We start from the raw sequence: 22,945 nt of genomic DNA, 5'->3' as shown, positions 1-22,945 counted from the left end.
CTCTACGTCCTCATGACCTGCCCATGTCCACACATCTCTGCACTGTGTTCCACCATCGCTCTGGATTTGCTGCCATTATTTACGGAATTCCTGCCAGATCCTTGTGAGAGTTCAGCAAGCCTGATCATGCCTTCTGCAGTTGAAACACTGTCCTGAAAGGGGTCAGAGGTCAAATAATTTACTAGTGACTAATACAAATTCCTCACTCAGCCCTGGCCAGTGTGGTTTCAGTGATTGGAGCGTCCCTCCCTTCCACTCTCTCTGAATATCAATGGAAAAATACCTTCAGGGTGAGGATTAACAACAAAAATTCCTCACTCACCCCCACCCACTTCACCTCCACTTTTCACTCACCTCCACTTTTCACTCACTGCCACACTCCTTCACCTCTCCACTTCACGCTCCCTCATCTTCCCCCCTCCCTCACCTGTACCTCTCACTAACCTCTACCCTTTCTCACCTCCCTGTTACCTCCATCTTTTCTCAAGGACACCCTCCCTCATCTGTACCATTCACCTCCACCCTTACCCACTTCTACCCTCACTCACCCACCTCCTCCCCACTCACCTCCACTCTCACTCACCTCTACATCTCACTCACCTCTACCTCATTCACCTTGACTCTTCACTCACCTTCACTTCTACTCACTTCTACCTCTCAATCATCTCTATTGTTATTTGCCTCCCACCCTTCACGCAAAAGTTAGACCGTTTGGGAGAGAAGCAAATTGTGAAAATGCAGGGTAATTAACCTGTGGTCACTAGAGCTGAAACTACCACCTTATGGACTCAAGGAAGCCCACATCTTATTTATTGTCCACATTAGAACACTTTGAAGGGGGAAAAGAGTGGTAATGCCAGGACCACAGGTGAAAACCCAAATTGTCTGCGGAACCCTGTGACTTGGGTATCTTTTCCTCCTGGTAACTGCATTGTAAACCATAAGGGTTGGTCCCAACAGTAGATGGGGTGCTCATAAACTGGGTGTCTATAGACTCCCTTGCAAAGCTAGGTGCTGTAATTCCAGTGGGAGCATGTCAGAGCCATGCTGTGCAGACATGCCGACTACACAGAGTGCAGCCAGCCCCCAGCAGATGTGGACACACCCTCTGTCCTCACAAGCCAGCCCACTCTTAGGTCTCCGCCAGGTCCAGGCCACTGAGCCTGGCCACCACTGGGCATTACACCTCCTGTTTCCCAGTTTGCACCAACACCTTTCCTCCATGCTATGTTTTGCTTGCTTGCATCAGAGTTCCCCTGCTCTGGAATACCAACAGTTGGTAAGCCTCCTGCCATGCCCATTCTGAGTGTGAGTTTGACCTCCAGGCTCCAGCTTCAACTTGAGACTCAGGGTGCCCAGACTCAGGGTTTTCTTGTGTATGTCTTTCTTGGTCCCTCTTTGTGCCCCACATTGGAAATGCCTGGAGCCTGTTCACGTCATGCACAGCCATACCTGCCAGGCCTGCCTTTCCTGGTGGCTTCCCTGGACAGGAGACCATGCAAAGGACTATTTGGCACTCCAAGTAGACACATCATAGGTTTCTCAGTAAAATAGCTTTTTGTAATGGTTTTTATCACGTGTATGGTTTGCATTTTCCATAAAATACCTTAAATTGTGCTTTACCATCTGCCACGTCCTGCACTCCCATAATGCCTCCTGAGGTGGTCCCGCAGAGCTTTCCCAGCCAGACATGCAATCTTGAAGCCTTCACCCCACCTCCTTCTGGAAAAAAACAAAGGTGCTTCCATCCTGGTCCAGCACCAATTCCTGAAAAAGCCTCAGCCCAGTATCAGCACTAGTTCCCGGACAACCTCAGACCAGAGTCAGCATCAACACCTGTCCCACCGAAACGAAAGATTAAGTCTAAAGCATGAGGTTCTTTAGGAAAAGCACAGGAATCATGGGTAAGTTAAAGCGCATGCCCATCTGTGCTTTTCCATTAATACCATACATTGGGTCCTCCTTACCTTAGTTGTTAAAATCAAATCAGGACCTTGGTACCAGGTACCTTAACAGCACTATCAAGCAGAGAAACACTGCCAGTCTGAGAGGAACTTTCCTAGGATTCCTGTACCCCCATTTTGAAGAACCACAAATCGGATCGATTCCTGACTTTAATCACAGCTGTAACATCCCAGCTGTGGCCGGGACCCCTGCCCACAGAATGCTTAGGGAAGATGTTAGGTGACATTTTCAAACTCGCAGTGCAGATATACAATGTCACACTCCCACTCAGTGTTTTTGCATCTACTCCCTTTTTATATATGTTGGCATGTAATCTGAAAGTGGGGGGGGGGAGGAGGGACACACACCTGTAATTGGTGATTTCAATGGAATCTACTGTCAGATCTACAATTTAGAAAGATTAGTTTCAACCCTTCCACAAGAATATCCACGGGAATTAGTTTTTTCTCTGTTGGAAGTTGCCTGGGAAAGGTGTGGGGACGCCAGGTGTGCTGGCTGAAGACCGGATGCGAGGCAGACGCTGGCAAAGCAGCTGGACTCAGACAAAAGGGAACTCCATCTGTTTTTGAAGTGGTTTGTTGTGGCTCATTTTAATAGGGATGTGAACCAAAAAGGACAACAAAACTCTTGGAGGATGAGAATACGTTTCGCTCTTTATGCTTGAGAAACTATACATCTCATTGCACGGACACATTTTAAGAGCACTTTCCTTTCCTGACCAAGGGTTTTTCAGAGAAATTAAGCAGCAAAGAATGGACCAGGTCTCGATGGAGGGCCCAATGGAGAAAGTTAAGTGTGGTGTACTTAGGAGTACAGGAGATGTGTTAAGTTGATATAATAATCTTTATGCTCCAGCCGTGATTTAGAACAGACAAAACTCTTACTTCCAGCTGAAATTACATTTGGCAGGAGAAACCCAGTCTGGGCTGATTGTGGTTAATAACAGTCTTGTACAATTTTATCGAATACCTTCAAAGAACTAAAATAATTAAAGTCAGCCAAAATGCCTTGGAAACCAACCTCTTATTGTCAATTTTCCTTTTGTATTAAAAAAAATAAAAAGCTTTAAAGTCCTTTTAAAATAAAATAAGTTGTTACCATTGTGGAATAATTGATGAATTCAATTTTAGTAATTTCCCTGTTTTACATATGAAGAAACCAGGTGTGCAGAAATCTCGGGGATTTTGTACTATGAAACCAATATAGAACTCCAGGTGGCATTTACATGTGGTGTCATCATCCCCCCACCCCCACCACCATCACCTTTGCCTTGGCCCGGGGACACTGCCCACTGCCTAGCCAGCCTCCTCTTCATTGGCACCTCCATTTGGACCCCCTTGGGCCCTGTAGCCTATTTCTCATCTTGCCAGCTCTGTCTTCTGTCTGCTGAGGGCAGGCCTGTGTCTGTTGGCCAACCACTGTAGGATCACCAAGTGAACTGTAAGGTGGGGTCACTTCCGGGTCGCTGCTGGCATGACGGGCTCCAGTGCCCACGGCAGGCCTCTGTCTGGGACCTTGTGCTTGCAGCTGCTTTTGTCCTGTGCACAGACCAAGTGATCATACAGCAGGTGGCGAGGGTTGTGCTTTGACTTCCCACGTGCAGCCATCATTCCCTAACATGCCACACAGTAGGGACACCCCAAGACTTTCATAGCCCCCCCCCCCCCCAATTTGGGAATTCCCCTGTAGTTTATTAGGTTGTCGAATACAAAACAAGGATAACAGAACTTTAAATGACTGCTTTAGGCCCTTTCCATTCACTTGATCATGAGTAGAAATGAGCAAGCCCCAACAGACAGAGGTGCCTGGTGGCCATTCTCCATCGCAGGCTGGGACCATCGACTTGCCCAGCCTCAGAGCACACGGAGCAGTGCTGTCCTGGGCTGACTCATGAAGAGGCACATGTCACTGACAATCAGTCGAAACTTGAACGTTGAGTTAGAGAATGGTGTGAGCAGAGCCCTCCTTCCTTCATGCCTTCACCCAGAATGGCAGCCATGCTGAGCCAGGCTCCAAACCTGGGGGCAGCAGATGGGAGGTGGGTGGGGCTGCCTGGCAGGAATTCCCCCCTGAGAGTGTGGGGTCAGCAGGTTTTCTGTGAAAGGCCAGACAGTATTTTAGGCTTTGAAGGATTGCATGATCTTGATTATAACTACTCAACTCGCCTTTTATAGCACAAAAGCAGCCATAGGCTGAGAGTGGCTGTGTGCCAATAAAACTTTATTTATGGACACTGAAATTTGAATTTTGCATAATTTTCACGCCACAGACTGGTGTTCTTCTTTGTTTATATTTCAATCACTGGGTCATAGATTATGGACTGCTGAGCATTTTGTAGAGAGCAGCAAGGACTGAGCTAGAGTGACACAGGGTGCCCCCACAGATCCACGTGAGATCCTGAGGCAGATTTTCCAAAGAACACCCAGAGGAAGATTCTGAGTGTGCCAGGTACAGGCAGATTCACCAGGAGATAAAACCCCATTAAGTCAAGGCCCATTCTGTGTGGAGGTAGGCTTGATAGAATGGCTGATAACATAATTGCAGATTTAATATAGAGTTGTGGGGCTGGCTTGCTTTGCCAGTCATAGGAGTTAAATGTGTGAATGTGGTTGTAAACTGTGAAGTGCCCTCAGTTACCTCTATGGTGGGTGTGGCATTACAGTTTGGAGGTTCAGAGGCCACATGGTGGGCAGGTATGTGGACACCCTGCTAGCAGCCTGGCAGGGTCCTATTTCTTCCTTCAGGAGAGCCTAACCCAGTGGTCGGCAAACTCATTAGTCAACAGACCCAAATATCAACAATACAACGATTGAAATTTCTTTTGAGAGCCAAATTTTTTATATTTAAACTTCTTCTAACACCATTTCTTCAAAGTAGACTCGCCCAAGCCATGGTATTTTGTAGAAGAGCCACACTCAAGGGGCCAAAGAGCCGCATGTGGCTCGAGAGCCGCAGTTTGCCGACCACAGGCCTAACCCATTCATCTTATCGAGGCTGCAGTGGTAGCAGCTGCTCTTTGAGTTTCTCTTTGCTGCTCAAGGAGAAGAAGAAAGATGCTGGAAAGTTGGCCAAGAAAGACAAAGACCCAGGGAACAAATCTGGGGCAAGGCCAAGAAGAAGGAGTGGTCCAAAGGCAAAGCTCCGGACAAGCTCAATAACCTGGTCTTGTTGGACAAAGCAACATATGACAAACTCTGTAAGGAGGTTCCCACCTGTACGCTCATACACCCAGCTGTTGTCTCTGAGAGACTGAAGCAGGCTCCGCACCATGGGAGGTGAAGGCCCCTGGTTCCTTGGCCAGGGCAGCCCTACATGAGCTCCTCAGTAAAGGACTCACTAAACTACTCTCAAAGCACAGCGCTCAAGAAACTTACACCTCGAGAATCTAAGATGGCTGCTCGGGTAGGCAACTAGCCGCAGCCGCACACAACAATTTTAATAAAATACAACTAAAATATAAAATGGACATTACCCAGAACTACAGGAAAGTCGACTGACTGGAAATCCTACAACAAGAAGCAAGGAGAAAACCAGAAGGAAGCGCGGAGGAGCTGTAAAAGCCTAAGGTACGGAGACACGCGGCGCGTGGAGAGGACGGAGCCGGAGAGGAGGGAGGCCGAGTGCCTGGCGGGCGTTCCCTAGCGGGAAGGAGATAAAACTCCGACTGTGCTGGGCCCCTGACTGCTCTGAACCCCAGTTCTGGGCCAGACCCCGGGGACTCAGGCTCAGCCATAGGGAGCTGGGCTGTAAAGCGGAACCCCGGGGTAGCAGAGAAAGGAGGTCCCGGAGGCGCGCACACTGCCCCCAGAGAAGGGACCGTCGGTTGTGCCGCGGGATTGCCCTGGCCGGAAGGAGACTGGGGCTCCAGACTGCTGTGAACGCCACCTCCAACTCCACTTCCAACTGAACTGAACCCCAATACCGGGCTCATTGTGGGAGAGCATAGACTGTTTGGCAGCAGGCGGAAATCGAGGGCACCTTTCTCTCAGAGGCGCAGGCAGCGAGCACTGAAGGACCCGCATAGGGCGGGGCTGACGGAAGCCAAAGCTGCAGGCTCCACCCTGAAACCCCGTCCCATCTGTAACTGCGAAATGCGACAACAAAATAGATCACAAACGAAAGAAATGGAGGACAAAAAGCGTCTGGATATAGAGTTCAAATCTACGCTTATAAGGTTTTTCAAGAATTTCCTAGAAAAGATGGATAAGGCCTATGAGGATATGAAAAGAGATCAACTAGAATTAATAAGGAGTCAACAAGAAATGATAAGGGATCAACAAGAAATAAAGAATACATTGTCTGAAATAAAAAATATTCTACAGAGTCCTAAAAACAGAAGGGAAGATCGCAAGAATCAAGTCAAAGATTTGGAACATAAAGAGCCAGAAGACACTCCTCCACAGAAGCTAGAAGGCAAGAGAATCCAGAAAATTGAAGATAATGTAAGAAACCTCTGGGACAACTTCAAGCGAACCAACATCAGAATTATGGGGGTTCCAGAAGATGAGAGAGAGCAAGATATCGAAAACATACTGAAAGAAATAGTGACAGAAAACTTCCCCCACCTGGTGAAAGAATTTGACTTACAAGTCCAGGAAGCGCACAGAACTCCAAACAAAAGGAATCCAAAGAGGACCACACCGAGACACATCATTATTAAAATTCCAAGAGCAAAAGATAAAGAGAGAATACTAAAAGAAGCAAGAGCAAAGAAGGTAGTAACTTATAAAGGAGCACCTATACGATTGTCAGCTGACTTCTCAACAGAAACCATGCAGGCCAGAAGGGAATGGCAAGAAATATTCAAGGTGATGAATAGCAAGAACCTACAGCCAAAAATAAGCTACCCAGCAAAGCTATCACTCAGAATCGAAGGCCAGATAAAGAGCTTCACTAATAAAAAAAAGCTAAAGGAGTTCATCACCACCAAACCAGAATTATATGAATTGCTGAAGGGGGTTCTTTCAGAAGAGAAAGTAAACAAAGATAAAAATTATGAACAACAAATACGTAATTATCAACAAGTGAATCTAAAAACCAAGGAAAGTAAAAAAATCTGATGAACAATATTAACTGTTGAATATAATAGAATCAGAGGTATGGAAGGGGAGTGAACTGACGATTCTTGGGGAAAAGGGGAGAGGGGGGCGTGGGAAGAGACTGAACATAAACTGTGCACCTATGGATGAGGACAATGGGGAGAGGGGAAAGGGCAGAGGGTGGGGTGGGAACCTGGTGGAGGAGAGCAATGGTGGGGGGGGGGGAGGAAGGAACATTTGTAATAATATGAAAAATAAAAACTTATTAAAAAAAAAAGAAGTAAAAAAAATAAATAAATAAATAAAATTAAATTAAAAAAAAAAAAAAAAAAAAAAAAAAAGACTTTCTGAGTCCTTAATGACAAATACATGTATCTGTACCAACATAGAAGTAGGGTCCTTGGACTTTTAAAGTTCAACTTCAAAAAAAAAAAAAAAAAAAAAAAAAAGAAACTTACACCAGAAACACCAAGGGTGGGGATGCCCCAGCTACTGGTAAAGGTGTGTGAACAACAGGTCCCACCAGCTGTACATTTTGAAAAATAAAACTTTATTAAATTAAAAACAACCACAGTAAAAAAAAACAAACAAACAAACAAAAAAAACAGTCTAGCCCTACCTGGTTTGGCCAGTGGATAGAGCGTCGGCCTATGGATTGAAGAGTCCTGGGTTCGATTCCGGTCAAGGACACATGCCTGGATTGCAGCCTTGAACCCCAGTAGGGTGTATGCAGGAGACAGCTGATCAATAATTCTCTCTCATCATTGATGTTTCTATTTCCCTCTCCCTTCCTATCTGAAATTAATTAAAATTATATTTAAAACAAACAAACAAAAACAGCCTAACCGCAGCTGCACCTGCCAGTCCCACAACAGGAAGTTTAGTCTGGGCAGCTGGGACAGAAGGAAGAACTTGAGATCAGTTTAAAAATAAATTGGGGCCTAAGCCACCTGGAAAGCCCCTGCTCCATGTGGATCTGAGCATCTGAGGAGGAAGAAAAGAAAAAGTTGCAGTGCAGCCTCAGTCTGCTCACAAACTTGGGAGAAGCCCCTCTGGCAGCCATCCCAGCACGGTTCTGGGCGTAAGATTGCAGAGGGGAGCTGTTCTAACACGCAGGCCGGCGGACTGTGGCTGGGCTGAGTGTTTCGTCCTGTTAACGGATTTTCATTGTCAGTGATCCCTGGCATCCCACAATCCACTGTAATCCGCACACCAGCTTTAAATCGCTGAAGTCAGGTGATTGTGTGTGTGCCACATTTAGTAAGTTGGGTATAGAGAAGATCAGAGAAGATGATGAAAACATCAGAGAAGATGTTTTCAGGGTTTAGATTTGGAGACATTATTTTCTGGATTCTCCTCTTGGGCCTGTTACACTAGGAACTGCCCTGAAGAATAGCCCAAAGGCCATTCCTTTCTTTTGGCATTCTCCTAATTTGGCCCTGACACCCAGAAGGTGTTTAGAGACCTTTGTGTCTGCTAGGCCTGCTGGTAACCTCAACAATACCACTATCGCTCACTGACAAATAGCTTGAAGCTCCAGTTCCGGGGAAAAGTCTAGGGTGGGAGGCACTCATTACAGGACCCTCACCTGGAAGAATTGGGAAAAGGGAGAAAAGAGACGGAAAGAGCAGCCACAGAGTAAGGGGTAGCTTCCTCTGCATTTGCCTTTCGGCTGCTGTGAAATGTCAAGAACCCTTGTTTGAATACGAAAGCACTGGGAATGGCCTGTTGCAGTTCTCTCTTAATTATGCTCAGGCACTTGAAGGAAACGGGCAGCTCCACAGCCACTCCCTGTTTTCTTCAGGGGAAAGACCCAGTCCTCAGACATTTTACTCTTGGGATTTTAAAAAACAACTCAGACCTCAACACACAGTGTTGTTTTTAAATACTTTGCATACTTATTTATTTTAATATATTTATTTTTAGTTTGAAAGAAAAAATCTGCAAGCAGTATTTCATAGCCAGGGGAATGAAGATTTAGCACTGCACTTTACAAACGAGTTTCAAATTAGAGAGTTTTTTCCTCACGACTGCTATGCAGGCTTCAGGCTGTGCTGAGATTCGCTCTGATGCTCCAGTTGTTGGATGGGGGCTGAGCACAGATCTGGGTGAGAAGTGAGGCCGAAAAAATGGGAGGTTGAGTGCAGGGGTGCGCACAGGCAGGAGTGGGGTGAGTTTCCACGCACTTCCTGAGTGTGTGTGTACGTACATGTGTGTGCCTGTGCGTATGGGTGTACACACATGCGGGAGACTGTCTCTGTGTATGTTTGTGCATGCATGTCTGCATGTGTGCATCTGTTTGTGCATGTGAGTGTGCAGAGAGACCAAAGTGCAAGGCACTGTCTCAGCAGGCTGGAATGTGCCTGTCCACTGAGACCTGCTGTCACAGACCCATCTCTCTCAGGCTATAGGAGTTAAAGATAACGGGCTCATTATCAGTGCCTAGTGACTCTAAAGCCAGCTTTAGCCCCCGCCTATGTCTCACTACTGGAGGTCGGCACCAGCTCTGGTGAGGAGTCCACATGTGCCCATAGGGTCAGCCTCTAGGGTCCACTGGACAGCACCCTGTCACTGTTGACTCTTGAGAGACCTCCCCTTCCTGGCCTGCTGGGCTCTGCTCTGGATGCTTGTCCCTCATTCGGATACCCAGCCTTGGCCTCATTCTGTCCAATGTTTGGGCTCCTCCAGAGAGCCCAGGCAGCCCCTAACTGTCAAAGGGAATGGGTGGGTACCCTGCAAGAAAGAAAAATCACTAGAAGGCTCCTTCCCTGATCTTCCCACCCAGGGAAACCTTGCTCATGTCTGTGCCCTGTGTCTATGTAAAGCTGGTCTGGATACAGCTTGGCCTGTGCTCCCACCCTGCCCCGGTCTGGCTTTACTCCCTGGTCTGTGGTCAGTCCTTTGGGGTCCTCTGCCCTTTTACACTGTGCGTTAGTGGAGGGCTGGGTCACCCTGGGCAGGGGCTCAGAAGAAGTGAACTGGCCCAGCCACGGGGTTTCCTGGGGCTTTAAGCTGACAGGTGTCCTCTGGTGTGGGGAGGAAGGCTTTGGCCAGATCAGGGTGGTGTTGTCACCAGCATGAGCCATCACCACAAGGCCTAGAAGCTCTCCTGAGCCACCCCGGGTCTCGGTTGAGTGGTCCAGGTGGGGCTTGGACATCAGACCTATGTGCACCAGGTGTGCCTGATTCTGGACTCCAGGGGGTACAGACATTGGGGTGAGAGGGCTGAAGTGGGGCTCCTTCTGCAGCAGCCACCATCCCAGGCTCAGTTGTAACGGAGAGGTTTGAAAGGAGGCTGTGGAATCAGGAAAGAAAGAGCCTCATTGATAGAGGAGTACCCAGAGCCGCCCCCCAGCTGCTGGCATCTCACGTCTCCGCTAGGCTTCCTGTGCCAATTGCGGGTTGGAAAAATTATGTGCCAGGTGAGGCTTCTCACCAGGGCCTGAGAATCTCTACATTCGGCAGAATTAGTAGCGTGTGTTGCTTTTGTTAATCACCGAGCTCTTCCAAGTGTGTGGAGTGTAGACCTCAAGAGGCATCGCCCCTTTTCCTCCCTTCTCCTTCTCTCTGGGCACCAGTGTTGGGCCACAGGATTTTTCACCCCTTAGGAACATCTCAGCCTCCCAGCTGTGGGGGTCGGGAACCCCACATACACAGCAGCTGTGAGCGGAGGCAGGGCAGGAACCGGCAGACTGGGTGTCGCCGGACTAGATGTACACAGCCTGATGTAGACACGCTAGGTGTAGACAGACTGGGGATAGACAGGCCGGCACACCAGTGGATGAGGGGACCAGGCTTTTCAGGCAGGTGTCTTGGAAGCCAAGGTGGTTTCTGGGTCTATGCACACAGGAAACCAGCGATGGTCATCAATCCCCTGGGCAGGACGCCAGGTGCCGTCACTGGGCCCTTTCAGCAAGGAGGCCCCTGTTAATAGCAGCTAAGCAGCTCTAACCAGGCTGGCTGCGCAGAGCAGGCCTCCTGGGAGTGTGGGTTTCACACACAGCTCCTTCACCTACAAAGCTGAGAAAGCAGCTATTGATGGAAAGTGGGGCAGCGCAGGGCCCCTTTGGACCTGGGTCCTGCTTGGAGGGGTTGCAGGATGCTCCGGTGCACATCCTGGCTTTTGTTTATAAGTTCTGGCTAGAGGCAAAGGCCACAGCAGCGAACTGAAAGGTGGCTCTGCCTTCTGGGGTGGAAGTGCCTGGGGGACAGGCACCCCCACACCCCTCACTCAGGATGGCTTCCCCCTGGGCTGCAGCTTGTTATCACTGGGGGCTGGTGTGGGGGCTGCAGGAGGAGCCAAGCTCCCAGACCAGATTAGGGGCCTTTGTGACCGCCACCCCCACCCTCACCCACCTGTCCAAGCCTTGCCTCCTGGGTGATGCACCCAGCCCACATTCTGTGACCCCATCGAGCCCTCAGCCCCACGTTCTATCCGCTCTTTACATCCTGACGTCAGCCTACTGTGGATTTTCAGAATGAGACAGTATGTCTGGGTCCCAGAGGAGCCCCCTAGCCTAGCTGATGGGGGTGGAGAGGACTGTGCCACCTTTTGCCACCACCGCTGCTTGGTCTTCCCCTCCCCCTACCTGAGACCTTGTCCTAAGTGTCCTGTGATCCTGTCCTACACACACCCCACTGTCCCTGGGGCACAGGGACCCAAACATCAAGGAATCACCCATAAGAATGGGGGTGGATGCAAGGAGGACATCCCCAAGCTGGTGGGTCAGCCACCAGCTTGTGTCTGCAGGGAGGTGAGGAGGGGGGAGAGGGTCTCCAGCCCTGTCTGTGTGGTGCCTCGCTCTTCAGCGTTCTGTCATGTTGAAGTGTCCTTCTCAGGGGAAGGGGAAGAAGGGGAGGGAGGGGGGCTCAGTAAGCCACTGCAGACCTCCCCAACAGTTAAAGGGGTGCTTGATTTTGAAAAGGGGTGCTGACAGTCTTGCCTGAAGCCCTGGCTCTGTTCTGGGCTTGCACCTTCACTCACCCTTAAGGATATTGTGCTTGAATTAAAACGTGAGCATTGATGGGCATTCCTTGCTGGGATAGCCTCGGTCACATCCCTCCGGCCTGCTAGGCCCTGGACAGGGCAGCCCTGCCTTTCCCTGTCCATTTCAGCTGGCCTCCTTTAGGTCAGCAGTGTCTTCAAAAAGAAATTCCCTTTGCTTTGACGGTGAGTGAGTTACCTGCCCTCTGCCTCAAGGGCACCTTTCCTATGAGGAAGGGTGTGACTGGCTTCCAAGGGGTGGGCACCAACGGACCTTCTAACCCCAGTCTCTACCTACTCATTTGGCACACCTGAGGGTCGCATGGAGGCCATCATCTCTTGAGAGCCCTTTGCCAGGAAGAAGGTGCTTAGTCCCTGGAGAGCAGAGATATGATGAGAAACAAAGATCTTGACTTTAGCACGGCCAGCATGGCTCAGTGGTTGAGTGTCAACCTATGAACCAGGAGGTCACGGTTCGATTCCTGGCCAAGGGTTGTGGGCTCAATCCCTAGTGTGGGGCATGCAGGAGGCAGCCAATCAATGATTCCCTCTTATCATTGATGTTTCTATCTCTCTCCCTTTCCCTTCTTCTCTGAAATCAATAAAAATATATATTTTTAAAGATCTTGATTTTGAAAAACATTTCCCTTTCAATAAAATTTCACCTAAAGTTAATAGGGAAAATAAACCTATTGAAGAGTGACTCTTTAAAATGTCTTTACAGACATACATTTTCTGTTGTTAAAATGCAAAGGCAGTCCTGCAGTTGGCCAAATACTGAATTCACAGATCAGCAAAATGGTGATTAAATGTTTTTATGCAAGTACTGTACCTGCTATTCCGCCAACATGTGTAATACATAATCCCATTCTAAATCACGGTAAGATTGATCATCAAGTAAACAGGCAAATGTTCTGTGTTTTGGAGTCAGCCTATCTCCATGTGTGAGGGTTTGGTTGAAATGGGAATCCTGAGTTATATAAAGAAAAGAAATTAGTGCTTTACTGTCAACATAGTCATCAACTTTGTCTGTCTCCTCTCTTCTTATTTTTGGATGTTTTGATGGTATTTGAGGTTTTGGAGAATGTGAGGCCAGGCTGAAATCGTTAGCTGTGCTCACACAACATTCACCCTGACCCTGCGTCCACCTCTTTCTCTTCCTCTGCACCCAAAGGCCTAGAACTATTTTAAGAATTTGCCAACACATATTTCTATCGACTCACCACTTCTGTACTCATGTACACACACCTTCAGAAGTCCTTGTTCACAACCCTGACCCTCAACACACTCAGCCCTTGAGCTCACATGTGGTCTCCCATACAACTATGCCCTCACACACAAACCTGGCCTCAAACATACACACTGACCCCCCCCACACACACACACACACACACACTCACAGAAACATGAGGAAAGAAAATGCCAAACAGAGTAAACGTTCCAGATGACTGAATTTGACGCTGTAAGATGCCAAGACATTGTTCTCATTTTTAAGCATTTATTATGGAAACCTTTCTAAAATATACTGTATAATTTCCTGTTTTCTTAAGCTGCCTTAAATATATCCAAGGAACTTTGGGCCAGGCCCTCTCTGTCAGTGAGGGCACATTAGCATGTGAGGCTGGAGAAGACCACAGCGAGGTTTCACCTCAAATTGTCAGAATGGCTGCAAGAAATCAACAAATAGCAAGTGTTGATGGGATTGTAAGTTGGTGCAGCCACTACGGAAAACAGTATGTAGATTCCTCAAAAAATTAAAACTAGAATATGACCTAGCAATTCCACTTCTGGGTATTTATCTGAAGAAACTCAAAATACTAATTTGGAATGATATATGTACCCCAATATTCACTGCAACATATTTACAATAGTCAAGATATGGAAGAAAGCTAATTAGTGGACAATTGGATAAAGAAGATATGGTACAATATGCAGTGGAATATTACTTGGCCGTAGAAAAATAAAAAGCATGAAATCTTGCCATTTGTGACAGCATAGATGAACCTAGAGGGTATTATGCTAAGTGAAATAAGTCAGACAAATACTATATGATCTTACTTATATGTGGATTCTAAAAACAAAACAAACAAACTCATAGATGTAGAGAAGATTTTGTAGTTGTTAGATAGGAGGGGGGTTAGAAGGATAAGTGAAAAAAGTGAGAGGATTAAGAAACACAAATTACCAGTTATAAAAGTCACTGGAATGTAAGGTACAACATAAGGAATCTATACTAATAAAAGCTAAGGTGCCCCTTGCACCCTCGCGCGATGTCCTCACATCATCACAAGATGGCCGCCCCCACATTATCACAAGATGGCCATCACAAGATGGCCGGCAGGGAAGGTAAGTTGTGGGCAATCAGGCCAGCAGGGGAGGGCAGTTGGGGGCAATCAGGTCATCAGGGAAGGGCAGTTGGGAGGGACCAGGCCTGCAAGGGAGAGCATTTGGGGTGGGGTTATCAAGCCTACAGGGGAGGGCAGTTGGCAAACAGGCTGGCAGGGGAGAAGTTAGGCATTAATCAGGCTGGCAGGGGAGTGGTTAGGGGGTGATCAGGCTGGCTGGCAGAAACTGTTAGGAGCAATCAGGAAGGCAGGCAGGCGAGCAGTTGGGAGCCAGCTGTCCTGGATTGTGAGAGGGATGTCTGAGATTGGAGAGGGTGCAGACTGGGCTGAGGGACACCCCGCTCTCCTCCCCCCCCCACACACACCGTGCATGAATTTTGTGCACTGGGCCTCTAGTATTGTAATAATTATGTATGCTGTGAGATGGTTACTAGACTTATTGAGTGAACATTTCATAATTAATATAAATGTCTAACCACTATTATACACCTAAAACTAATATAATATTACAGGTCAGCTGTAATTGAAATTTCTTATTTTTTAAAAAAGAAGCTGAAGTTGTTTTACTTTGTCCTACCCAAGGCTTCCTCAACTTACCTGACCTGAGAAATGGCCTCTTGGCCAGCAGATAACTTCCCTTAAGCAGTTCTTGCCAGAACCAGGCTCTGAGTCAGGACAGCTGCACAGGGAGTTGGAACCAGGAGAGGGGCACCCCTTTCTCCCCACTCTGCCCCCCACCTGGGCCACGTGTGGGGGCCCAACCCAGTCCCAGTGGAAATCAAAGGACAGAGAAGCAGCCAGGGAGGCTGGGCTGCTCTGTGAGTGCCCAGGGCTGTCTCTAGGATCTCAACAAACATCGATTTCTCTCCTTCAATGTTGGACAGTTTTGAGAAGATAAACTAGTTGGAGGCCAGGAGACCCACCATCGGGAAGCTGCTGCACATAAGAGATCAGGGCCTGCCCAGTGGGTCTGGAAGATGAATGGGCCTGGATTTGGGCATCTGAGCAGCGGAAGGACAGCTCTCTCGCTGGGAGAGTCCAAAGTTTGCATTTGAGTTCCTCCAACATAGGTCATTAGAGACATGTCCCCTAGGATTTCATTCCACTTCCTTCCCAGCAGTCTCTTGTGTTACAGTTAGCATTTGCTTCAAATATCTGTAAGGGGCTGCACAGCCCCTGGAGAGTGGTTCCTGCCACTTATTCTTATGGACTCGATGCTTGCTTCTGAACCGGGAGTGATTTGAGTTTTTTGGAAATCAGACCACATTGGCCTTTTCTGGACAAAAACCAGCATTTAGATAATTCCTATTGATGGAGGAGAGCTGCGCATGTGGAGCAGACAGGCAGGGCAAGGCTTGTGAGGGGTGTGGGAGCTCCGGAGGGCATCACCCCATAACACAGAGGTGGGAGCTGAGCTCCCTGAGGTGTGCCTTGCACCACGTGGTTTCTACTAGGCAGAGGCTGAACTGACTGCAGCCCTTACTGGCCAGTCTCTGTTTGGCCTGGTTCCTCGGATAGCACAGGCAGCTTCCCTCTGAGCCCACCCACTTCAGGCCCAGAGGATGTGGGGTTTTCTTTTCCATTAGAAAATTATCAATTAATTTGATTAGCTGGTCAGAGGAGTCTCAGATGTAACCGTTGTTCCTTTAAAAATCCACTTGGCAGTTTTAACCTCTTGGGCTTTTAACTGTTATTTGTAGCCTTGCATTTATTTCCTAAACAAATAAACCTCGTGGCATTTCCTCAGGAAATGTTACATCTAAAAATAGCATTAAACTTAAAAAAAAAACTAAAAAAAAAACCTAAACTAAAAGCATTCTATCTTTACATAAAAGCATGTGGTACCAAAAATGTAAAGGGGAATCGGTACCAGTGATACAGTTTTCAGAATGACTGAAAGGGCACACTTCTGTGATTTTTTGACGAAGGATGCCCTGGCCTAATGGTTTCTATTCAAAATTTTAAAACATCGCCGAAACCAGTTTGGCTCAATGGTAGAGCGTCGGTCTGCGGACTGAAAGGTCCCAGGTTCGATTCCCGTCAGGGGCATGTACATTGGTTGCGGGCACATCCCCGGTAGGGGGTGTGCAGGAGGCAGCTGGTCTATGTTTCTCTCTCATCGACGTTTCTAGCTCTTCTATCTCTCTCCCTTCCTCTCTGTAAAAAATCAATAAAACATATTTTTAAAAAATTTTAAAACACCATCAATTCAATTTAAATGTGTTTGCTGTGGATGCACTTATTTCTAAGCATACAATGGTATGTGGACCAATTCTGCTCTCCCCACAGGCCCCTCCATTCCAGGTGCAGACCCAGGTGTGCCAGGCAGAGGGGTGGGGGGGCCACAGGAGGGGAAGACCCCCCTGAGAAATTTCACATGCTCCTCGGAAGATCCTAAGATGTAGCATTTAATGTGCGTATTTTGGAATTCGATGGGATGGAACTTATCCCAAATTTAAACTTGATTGAGTGTTATTTAGGGCCACCCTTTGAGGCAGAGGTCTCCTGTCTATCTAATGCAGCTGTGGGCACTTCCTTGGTCCTACTGCTGAGTGACAGCGCAAAGGACAAATGGGTGGTCCCCAACAGGAACTCCCGCTGTGCTAAGGACTCACCTAGTTCACAAATATAACTCAGGGACCCTAGTGCCAGCCTGTGAAAGTGACCACATACTCTTTCTTAGTATCTTACCTTTCTGGATCCTCTCTTTGTTTCAGGATCTGGAATCCCTCGACACCTACATCCAGAACACACTCTCTGACCTCTACCCACCGTTTGAGGCCACAGCAGCCACTGTGCTCTGGCAGGTGTTCAGCGTGGCTGAGAGGCTCCATGGAGGTGATGGGCTGCGCTGCCTCACTGACTTCCTCATCCCTGCCACAAGGGCCCTGCAGCACCTGCAGCAGGAAGCCTGTGTGAGTACCGCCCTCAGGGGACAGCGCCTGTGGGAGACCCTCCCCTCAGGGGACAGAGCCTGTGGGAGACCCTCCCCTCAGGGGCCAGAGCCTGTGTGAGGACCTGCCTTCTGGTGTGAGGTCTTCCCTGCAGAAGGAATCCTGTGTGAAGACCTCTCCTGCAGGAAACACCTTAACTGTTCTTTAACTTGGAGAAGATTTAAGCAAAGATAGCTGGTACCTAGAAAATATTTAAGCTGAGGAAGTGGAATTTCAAAACCAGGGAAACATGCCATTGATGGAGGGAAATATGCCCTCTCCCTCACCTCCATCAATGCCATGTTGATTTAAGCCAGAAATTAAAACCAACATAATTCAAGTGAGCATTTGTTGTTTTATTTCCAAAAGAACGCTGTGAGATCATGAAAAAACAACACTGTATTGTAACCTCAGCCATGTTCTTACAGAGTTTAAACACATACATGGAGAGATCTTCCCATTCCCCTATATTTGATGGGTCCATCCGGTACTGCTCACCTCCTTCTTTCATCTCTGGCTCCTCCTTTTCCTTGTCCCGAATGATGGGTGAAATAAGACTGTGTCCCAGGAGCCAGGCTTCTGCAGATATCCACTCTGGCCCCCCAAAATGAACTTTCACTTGAGCACAGGAAGTAAGTCACTCTCTGGAGTAATCATCTCAGAGCCAACTATTGGAGCAGTTCCAATACATACAAATAAACTCTGTTTAATTAATGTCTTATATGTTTAGTTTATTTCTTGGGATATTTTTATCATAGATATATTTTCGAGGCAGTGCTAAAGTTAATGACAGCCAAGATGTGGGTATATTGCAGTGAGCTACTGGAAAGATTATGGCTGAATCTTAAAAAATATATATATCTTTATCAGTACCTTTTATTACTCTGTTGATATTGAATTACAGCTTTAAAAAAAAATACCATTGGGCTACTTTGATTTATTAAACTCTTTGAATACCTTCTAGCTAGAATGAGTATGGTAAGAAATAACCAAGGATACTCTAGGTTTGATTCTTTATTTGTCTACCAGAAGATATTTTCCTTTGTGATTATGTACCTTTTGCACATTGACATAGGGCAGCAGTAGAGCATGGTGCCTCTCAGGAGCGGTGAACAGCAGCACCGAGAACCAATCTGCTTTAAATTAGATCTGAAAATACCTGTCCCCATTTTTAAGGAGTGTCTTGACTTGAAAAGTTACTCTGACCTCATGTTTTGCCTTTATTCTTCTCAAGTTTGTGTTTTCTTTCATTTTAACCATGCCATCCCTTCTCACTTACAAAATTGCCTATTTTATGAAAAAAAAAAAGTCATGTGAATATTACTCTTTAATATGAATGAATATTTGTAAGTGTTTAATAAGCATAAAATGAAATTTAGAGACAACCTTACTATTTGCATGTTTCTGTTGCTATTGCTTTTTACTTAAAAAAATTTTTTCTTACTGATTTCAGAAAGGAGGGGAGAGAGAATCATTAAATAGCTGCCTATTGAATGCTCCACACTGGGGATCAAGCACACAACCAGGGCGTTTGCCCTGACTGGGAATCAAGCTATGACCTCCTGGTTTATAGGTTGATGTTCCACTACTGAGCTACCTGGCCAGGAGCTTTTTACTTTTTAATAAAGAACATAAAATTTGATCTTTATGACATAGGAGAAAGTGAATGTATCCTAACCACTATAAATATATTTTAGTTAATATAAATTCAATGCAGTTTTTATTCATTTACTCACTATTGTCAGATTATGTGGCTTGGGAATAATTTTTAATCATATTAACTTTAAGATAAGTTGTTTTAAACTAATATTTCAATGATCACTGTTCTTCTCTAGATGGAAGAAATGCTTAAAATCTCTCATTGGCTTATGTATAATTTTGTTTCACCACAGTTTGGATCAGAGAATGCCTGGAGAAATTTAAAGAAAAGAAATTGGAAAGATATAAATGTAGGATGTTTCTACTAAGAGGGGAAAGCAGTAGGAGGGGGTGAAATAAAGAAAATGAAATAGTATAGGTAGAAATCAAAAAGGAGGGAGTAAGCAAAATAAAGATATGGGAAATAAAAGGTACAACTTACATAACAGGTTGAAAGTAAAGTTATTAAAAATGGTAGACCAGAAAATTCTAACCAAACAATAACTCGTATAGCAAAATTCATAACTACATATAGTAAAAGGCAAATGCATTGTTAGGGCTAAAGAGATTCATTCAGAATTAGTACTAGTCACAACCAGGAATACATAAAAATCTGTAAACACTTGACAACATAGAATGAAAATGTTTGAAGCATAAATTGAGTGAATTACAATTTCATAATTCATAATGAAACATGATAATGGAATAGTTCACCTCTCTCTAGAGCAAATAGGATAAGAAAACTATACATAAGTTGTACACTTGAACACGTATCTCTCTTCCACAAATGAGTACACATAGAGTGCTGAACCTAATAATTTTTGTAAAATATATTTTTATTGATTTCTTCTTTTAGAGAGAGAGGAAAGCAGAGGGAGAGAGATAGAAACATCAATGAGAGAGAAACATCAGTTGGTTGCCTCCTGCATGCCCTCTACTGAGGATTGAGCCCACAACTGGGCAGGTGCCCTGACCAGGAATAGAACGGTGCCTGGGTTGATGTTCAACCACTGAGCCACACCGGCCAGGCCTGAACCCAATAATTTTAGAGTAAACATTCTTCCCAAGGCAACCTATAGATTCAGGAAGCTCATCAAATGAAGAAGAGGATAAAAAAAACATGGATTCATTGTAAATTAAACTGCTTAAAACCAATCATAAGGCGAAAATCTTAAAACCTGACAGAGAAAAGGGGCAAATCACATATATCCAGCCAGCAGCAATAAGAATGAAGAGTGACTTTTTATCAGAAGCATTGGATCTCAATAGACAATGGGAAAACATCTTCAAATGCTGAAACAAGAAAAAGTAAACCTAAGTTTTTATATCCAGTGAAAATATCTTTCAAACATGAAAATAAAATAATGGCACTTTCAGATGAATAAAAGTGTACTAGCAGAGGTGCAATGCAAGAAATGTTGAAGGGGTCTTCAGGCTGAAGGGAATTGATACCAAGTAGAAGCTCAGATCTACAGTAAGAAATGAGCACAAACAAGACTAATATATGAGTAAGTGCAAATTTATCTTAAAAATTATTGACTGCTTAGAGCACTGTATTGTGAGATCTATAATGTAGAAATAAAATAGATGACAACAAAAGCACAAAGTTTGGGAGGGAGAGTATACAGACTATGTGACTACATTTCTGTAAGGCTCAGATGCATGTATAACAAGTGTTTATTGTCTAGGGTAGGGGTGTCGAACTCAATCAGAGAAGGGTCTAAAATCTAAAATCCAGCCTAAATCGCGGGCGGAATGGTTTACTGAACAGTCATAAACTGACAATGTCATAAACTGACAGCGGAGTGCAGTGATGACAGCGTGGTGCGGGCCACATTGCAAGGCCTGGCGGGCTGGATTTGGCCCGCAGGCCTTGTGTTTGACACATGTGGTCTAGGGAGTCAACATGTGGTAAACACAAAGAAAAGGAGGGGACTAGTCCTGAAATTTGGGGAAGTGCCTCCCTCTGAGCAGTCACGGGCATGCAGGAGACGTCAAAGATGATGGCGACATTCTTTTCCTTAAACTGCTGTCTTGTGATATTTTATATCTTCTGTAATGTAAGCTTTTGTGTCTCTTCATGTTTAATTTAAAAACTTTTAAATAATGTCTTACTGCTGAAAACAAACAACTTTCTCACAAAGATGGGGAAATGCCTGCCTCTCCCACAAGGCCTAGGAGACAAGCTCACACAGGACGGGTCTGTGGGTCACTCTCCTTTCCGACAGGGGCTTGGGAGCCCTGTGCGCTGAGGGAGGTTCTCACTGGACTGGAGACTGATGGGAGACCTTGTGGCTGGAGCACTGAACATCACAGGCGTGACTGGCTCCTCCCCCTGGCCCGGCAGCCCAGCTCCTGCTCCCAGGGGGCCAGTTTCCTCTGCCTCCGTCTTGGAGCTTCCTGCCTATGGCCTGTTGGGTGGTGGGAGCAAACCCAGGATGTGGACAGTTGAGTTGAATTCATACCAGGAGGGGAATCGGCAGGACTGGGGTGTGAGGGTTGCATGGTTATGGGCCACCAAGGACAGTCTATCTCGACCTGCTCAGCCCCTCCAGAAAGGAGTCACCTCGGTTGGCCTTGGACCCTCTGATTCTGGAACTTTCTGTCATGAAGATCATTCCTGGGGCCCAAAACACTGACCTCAGCTGCACACCGTTAGGCCACACCTTAGGCTGAATTTCTCTCTCTGATGGCCACTGGGTTCTTCACTGCCAGGCTGGAGATCTCTCCATTGCTGACTGAGGGGCCGGGCAGTGTCCTGTGTCTTCGTGTCCAGCATGGGGAGGTCACTGGTCACTCAGCAAGGCGCAGGCCCACATCTGCGGCCACCCACACTAGTGGTCGCTGGCTCGCCCCAGGGGCCTGGGGGTAACCATACTCTCTGACCTGCTCTGAGGCCTCAGATTCCACAGGAGCATCTGAAATCTGGGCTGGGCTCCAAGCCCAGAGATGTTTGGAATTTTTATCTGTCAGAGCAAAGTTCGGGGAAGCTGGGACCCAGCAGGGCAGTGATCCGTGTGAAGAATTTCTAGCAGCTCAGGAAATGCTGAGGAAATCATGTTACATGTGAAATCAAGATGCACAGCAGTACTTGTGATGTCATCTCAACCATTAAAAATGCACAGAAAAAGTAACACAGTGACACACATAAATGTCCACAATGCTGACCTGGGGGTTGGTCTTGGGATTCTTTTATTCTTTTCTTTTCTTTTTTTCCTGGATTCTCCAGTTTGCAATGCACAGTATTTTTTTTTTTCAATCTGAAAATCTTAATTATTAATTCAATGTGGCCACAGGTGTGAGGGTGCTTGGCAGGTGCCCAGTAAAGACCAGCGTCACCTGCACCAGAGGCGCCCTGCGCTGCCCTCCTCGCAGGCTGTGCCCTCCGCTCCTCGTCCAGACCGCCCGCTCCTCTTTTCTGTGTAACGTGCACACGCACAGAGAGCCCACAAGTCAGCAGGCACATAACTCATGAGACCTTCACGCTTAAGAGCACACTGGTACGTTTGAGATACAATTTTCAAAGTCAACTCTAGATATATGAAATATTAAATATCTTTTAAACCCGAACCCTTAGAAAAACTAAAGAAAGTAAATGTGAAAGGCAGATTTTGGTAAGATACTTAGTTTTAAATTTTAAGGCAATAGAAGATATCACCACAAAACTCAAGAAGTGAAACTTGCATAGACTTTAAGCTTCTATAAAGAGGAAAAGAACTTTATACTATGAAGCAAATGAACTGGGAGGAATATGTTCAGCAGTAGATAGATTACAGAAACATTTGCTAATGGTGAGTGTAGAAAATTGTTAAAATTTTTTAAACAAGACAATTGGAGCAAAAATACATATAGGATATTGACAGGAAACAAACATTAAAAAAGGGTTGACTTCACTGTCACATATATGTGAATTAAAACAACAGTATTCCACAGTATATACACCAATTTAGAGAATGATTTCTTTCTTTAAAAAAAAATTTTGTTGTTGATTTTAAAGAAGGCAGAGAGAAATAGATAGAAACATCAATGATGAGAGAGAAT

The 22,945-nt window shown here is 46.1% G+C and overlaps 1 protein-coding gene across 1 annotated transcript in view; it reads left to right on the top strand.

Moving 5' to 3' along the window:
* Nucleotides 1-22,945, top strand: part of PLEKHG4B (pleckstrin homology and RhoGEF domain containing G4B) — a 67,686-nt gene that overhangs the window by 12,295 nt on the left and 32,446 nt on the right. Inside the window, exon 2 of the mRNA XM_084880589.1 lies at nucleotides 17,051-17,248. Within this exon, the coding sequence (XP_084736715.1) occupies nucleotides 17,051-17,248 (198 nt within the window). The remainder of the gene's footprint in view (nucleotides 1-17,050; nucleotides 17,249-22,945) is intronic.

This window comes from Pipistrellus hanaki (assembly GCF_964339955.1).
Source record: "Pipistrellus hanaki genome assembly, chromosome: 4".
In the NCBI taxonomy this organism is placed as follows: domain Eukaryota; kingdom Metazoa; phylum Chordata; class Mammalia; order Chiroptera; family Vespertilionidae; genus Pipistrellus; species Pipistrellus hanaki.
This window is presented reverse-complemented; position numbering and strand designations above follow the sequence as displayed.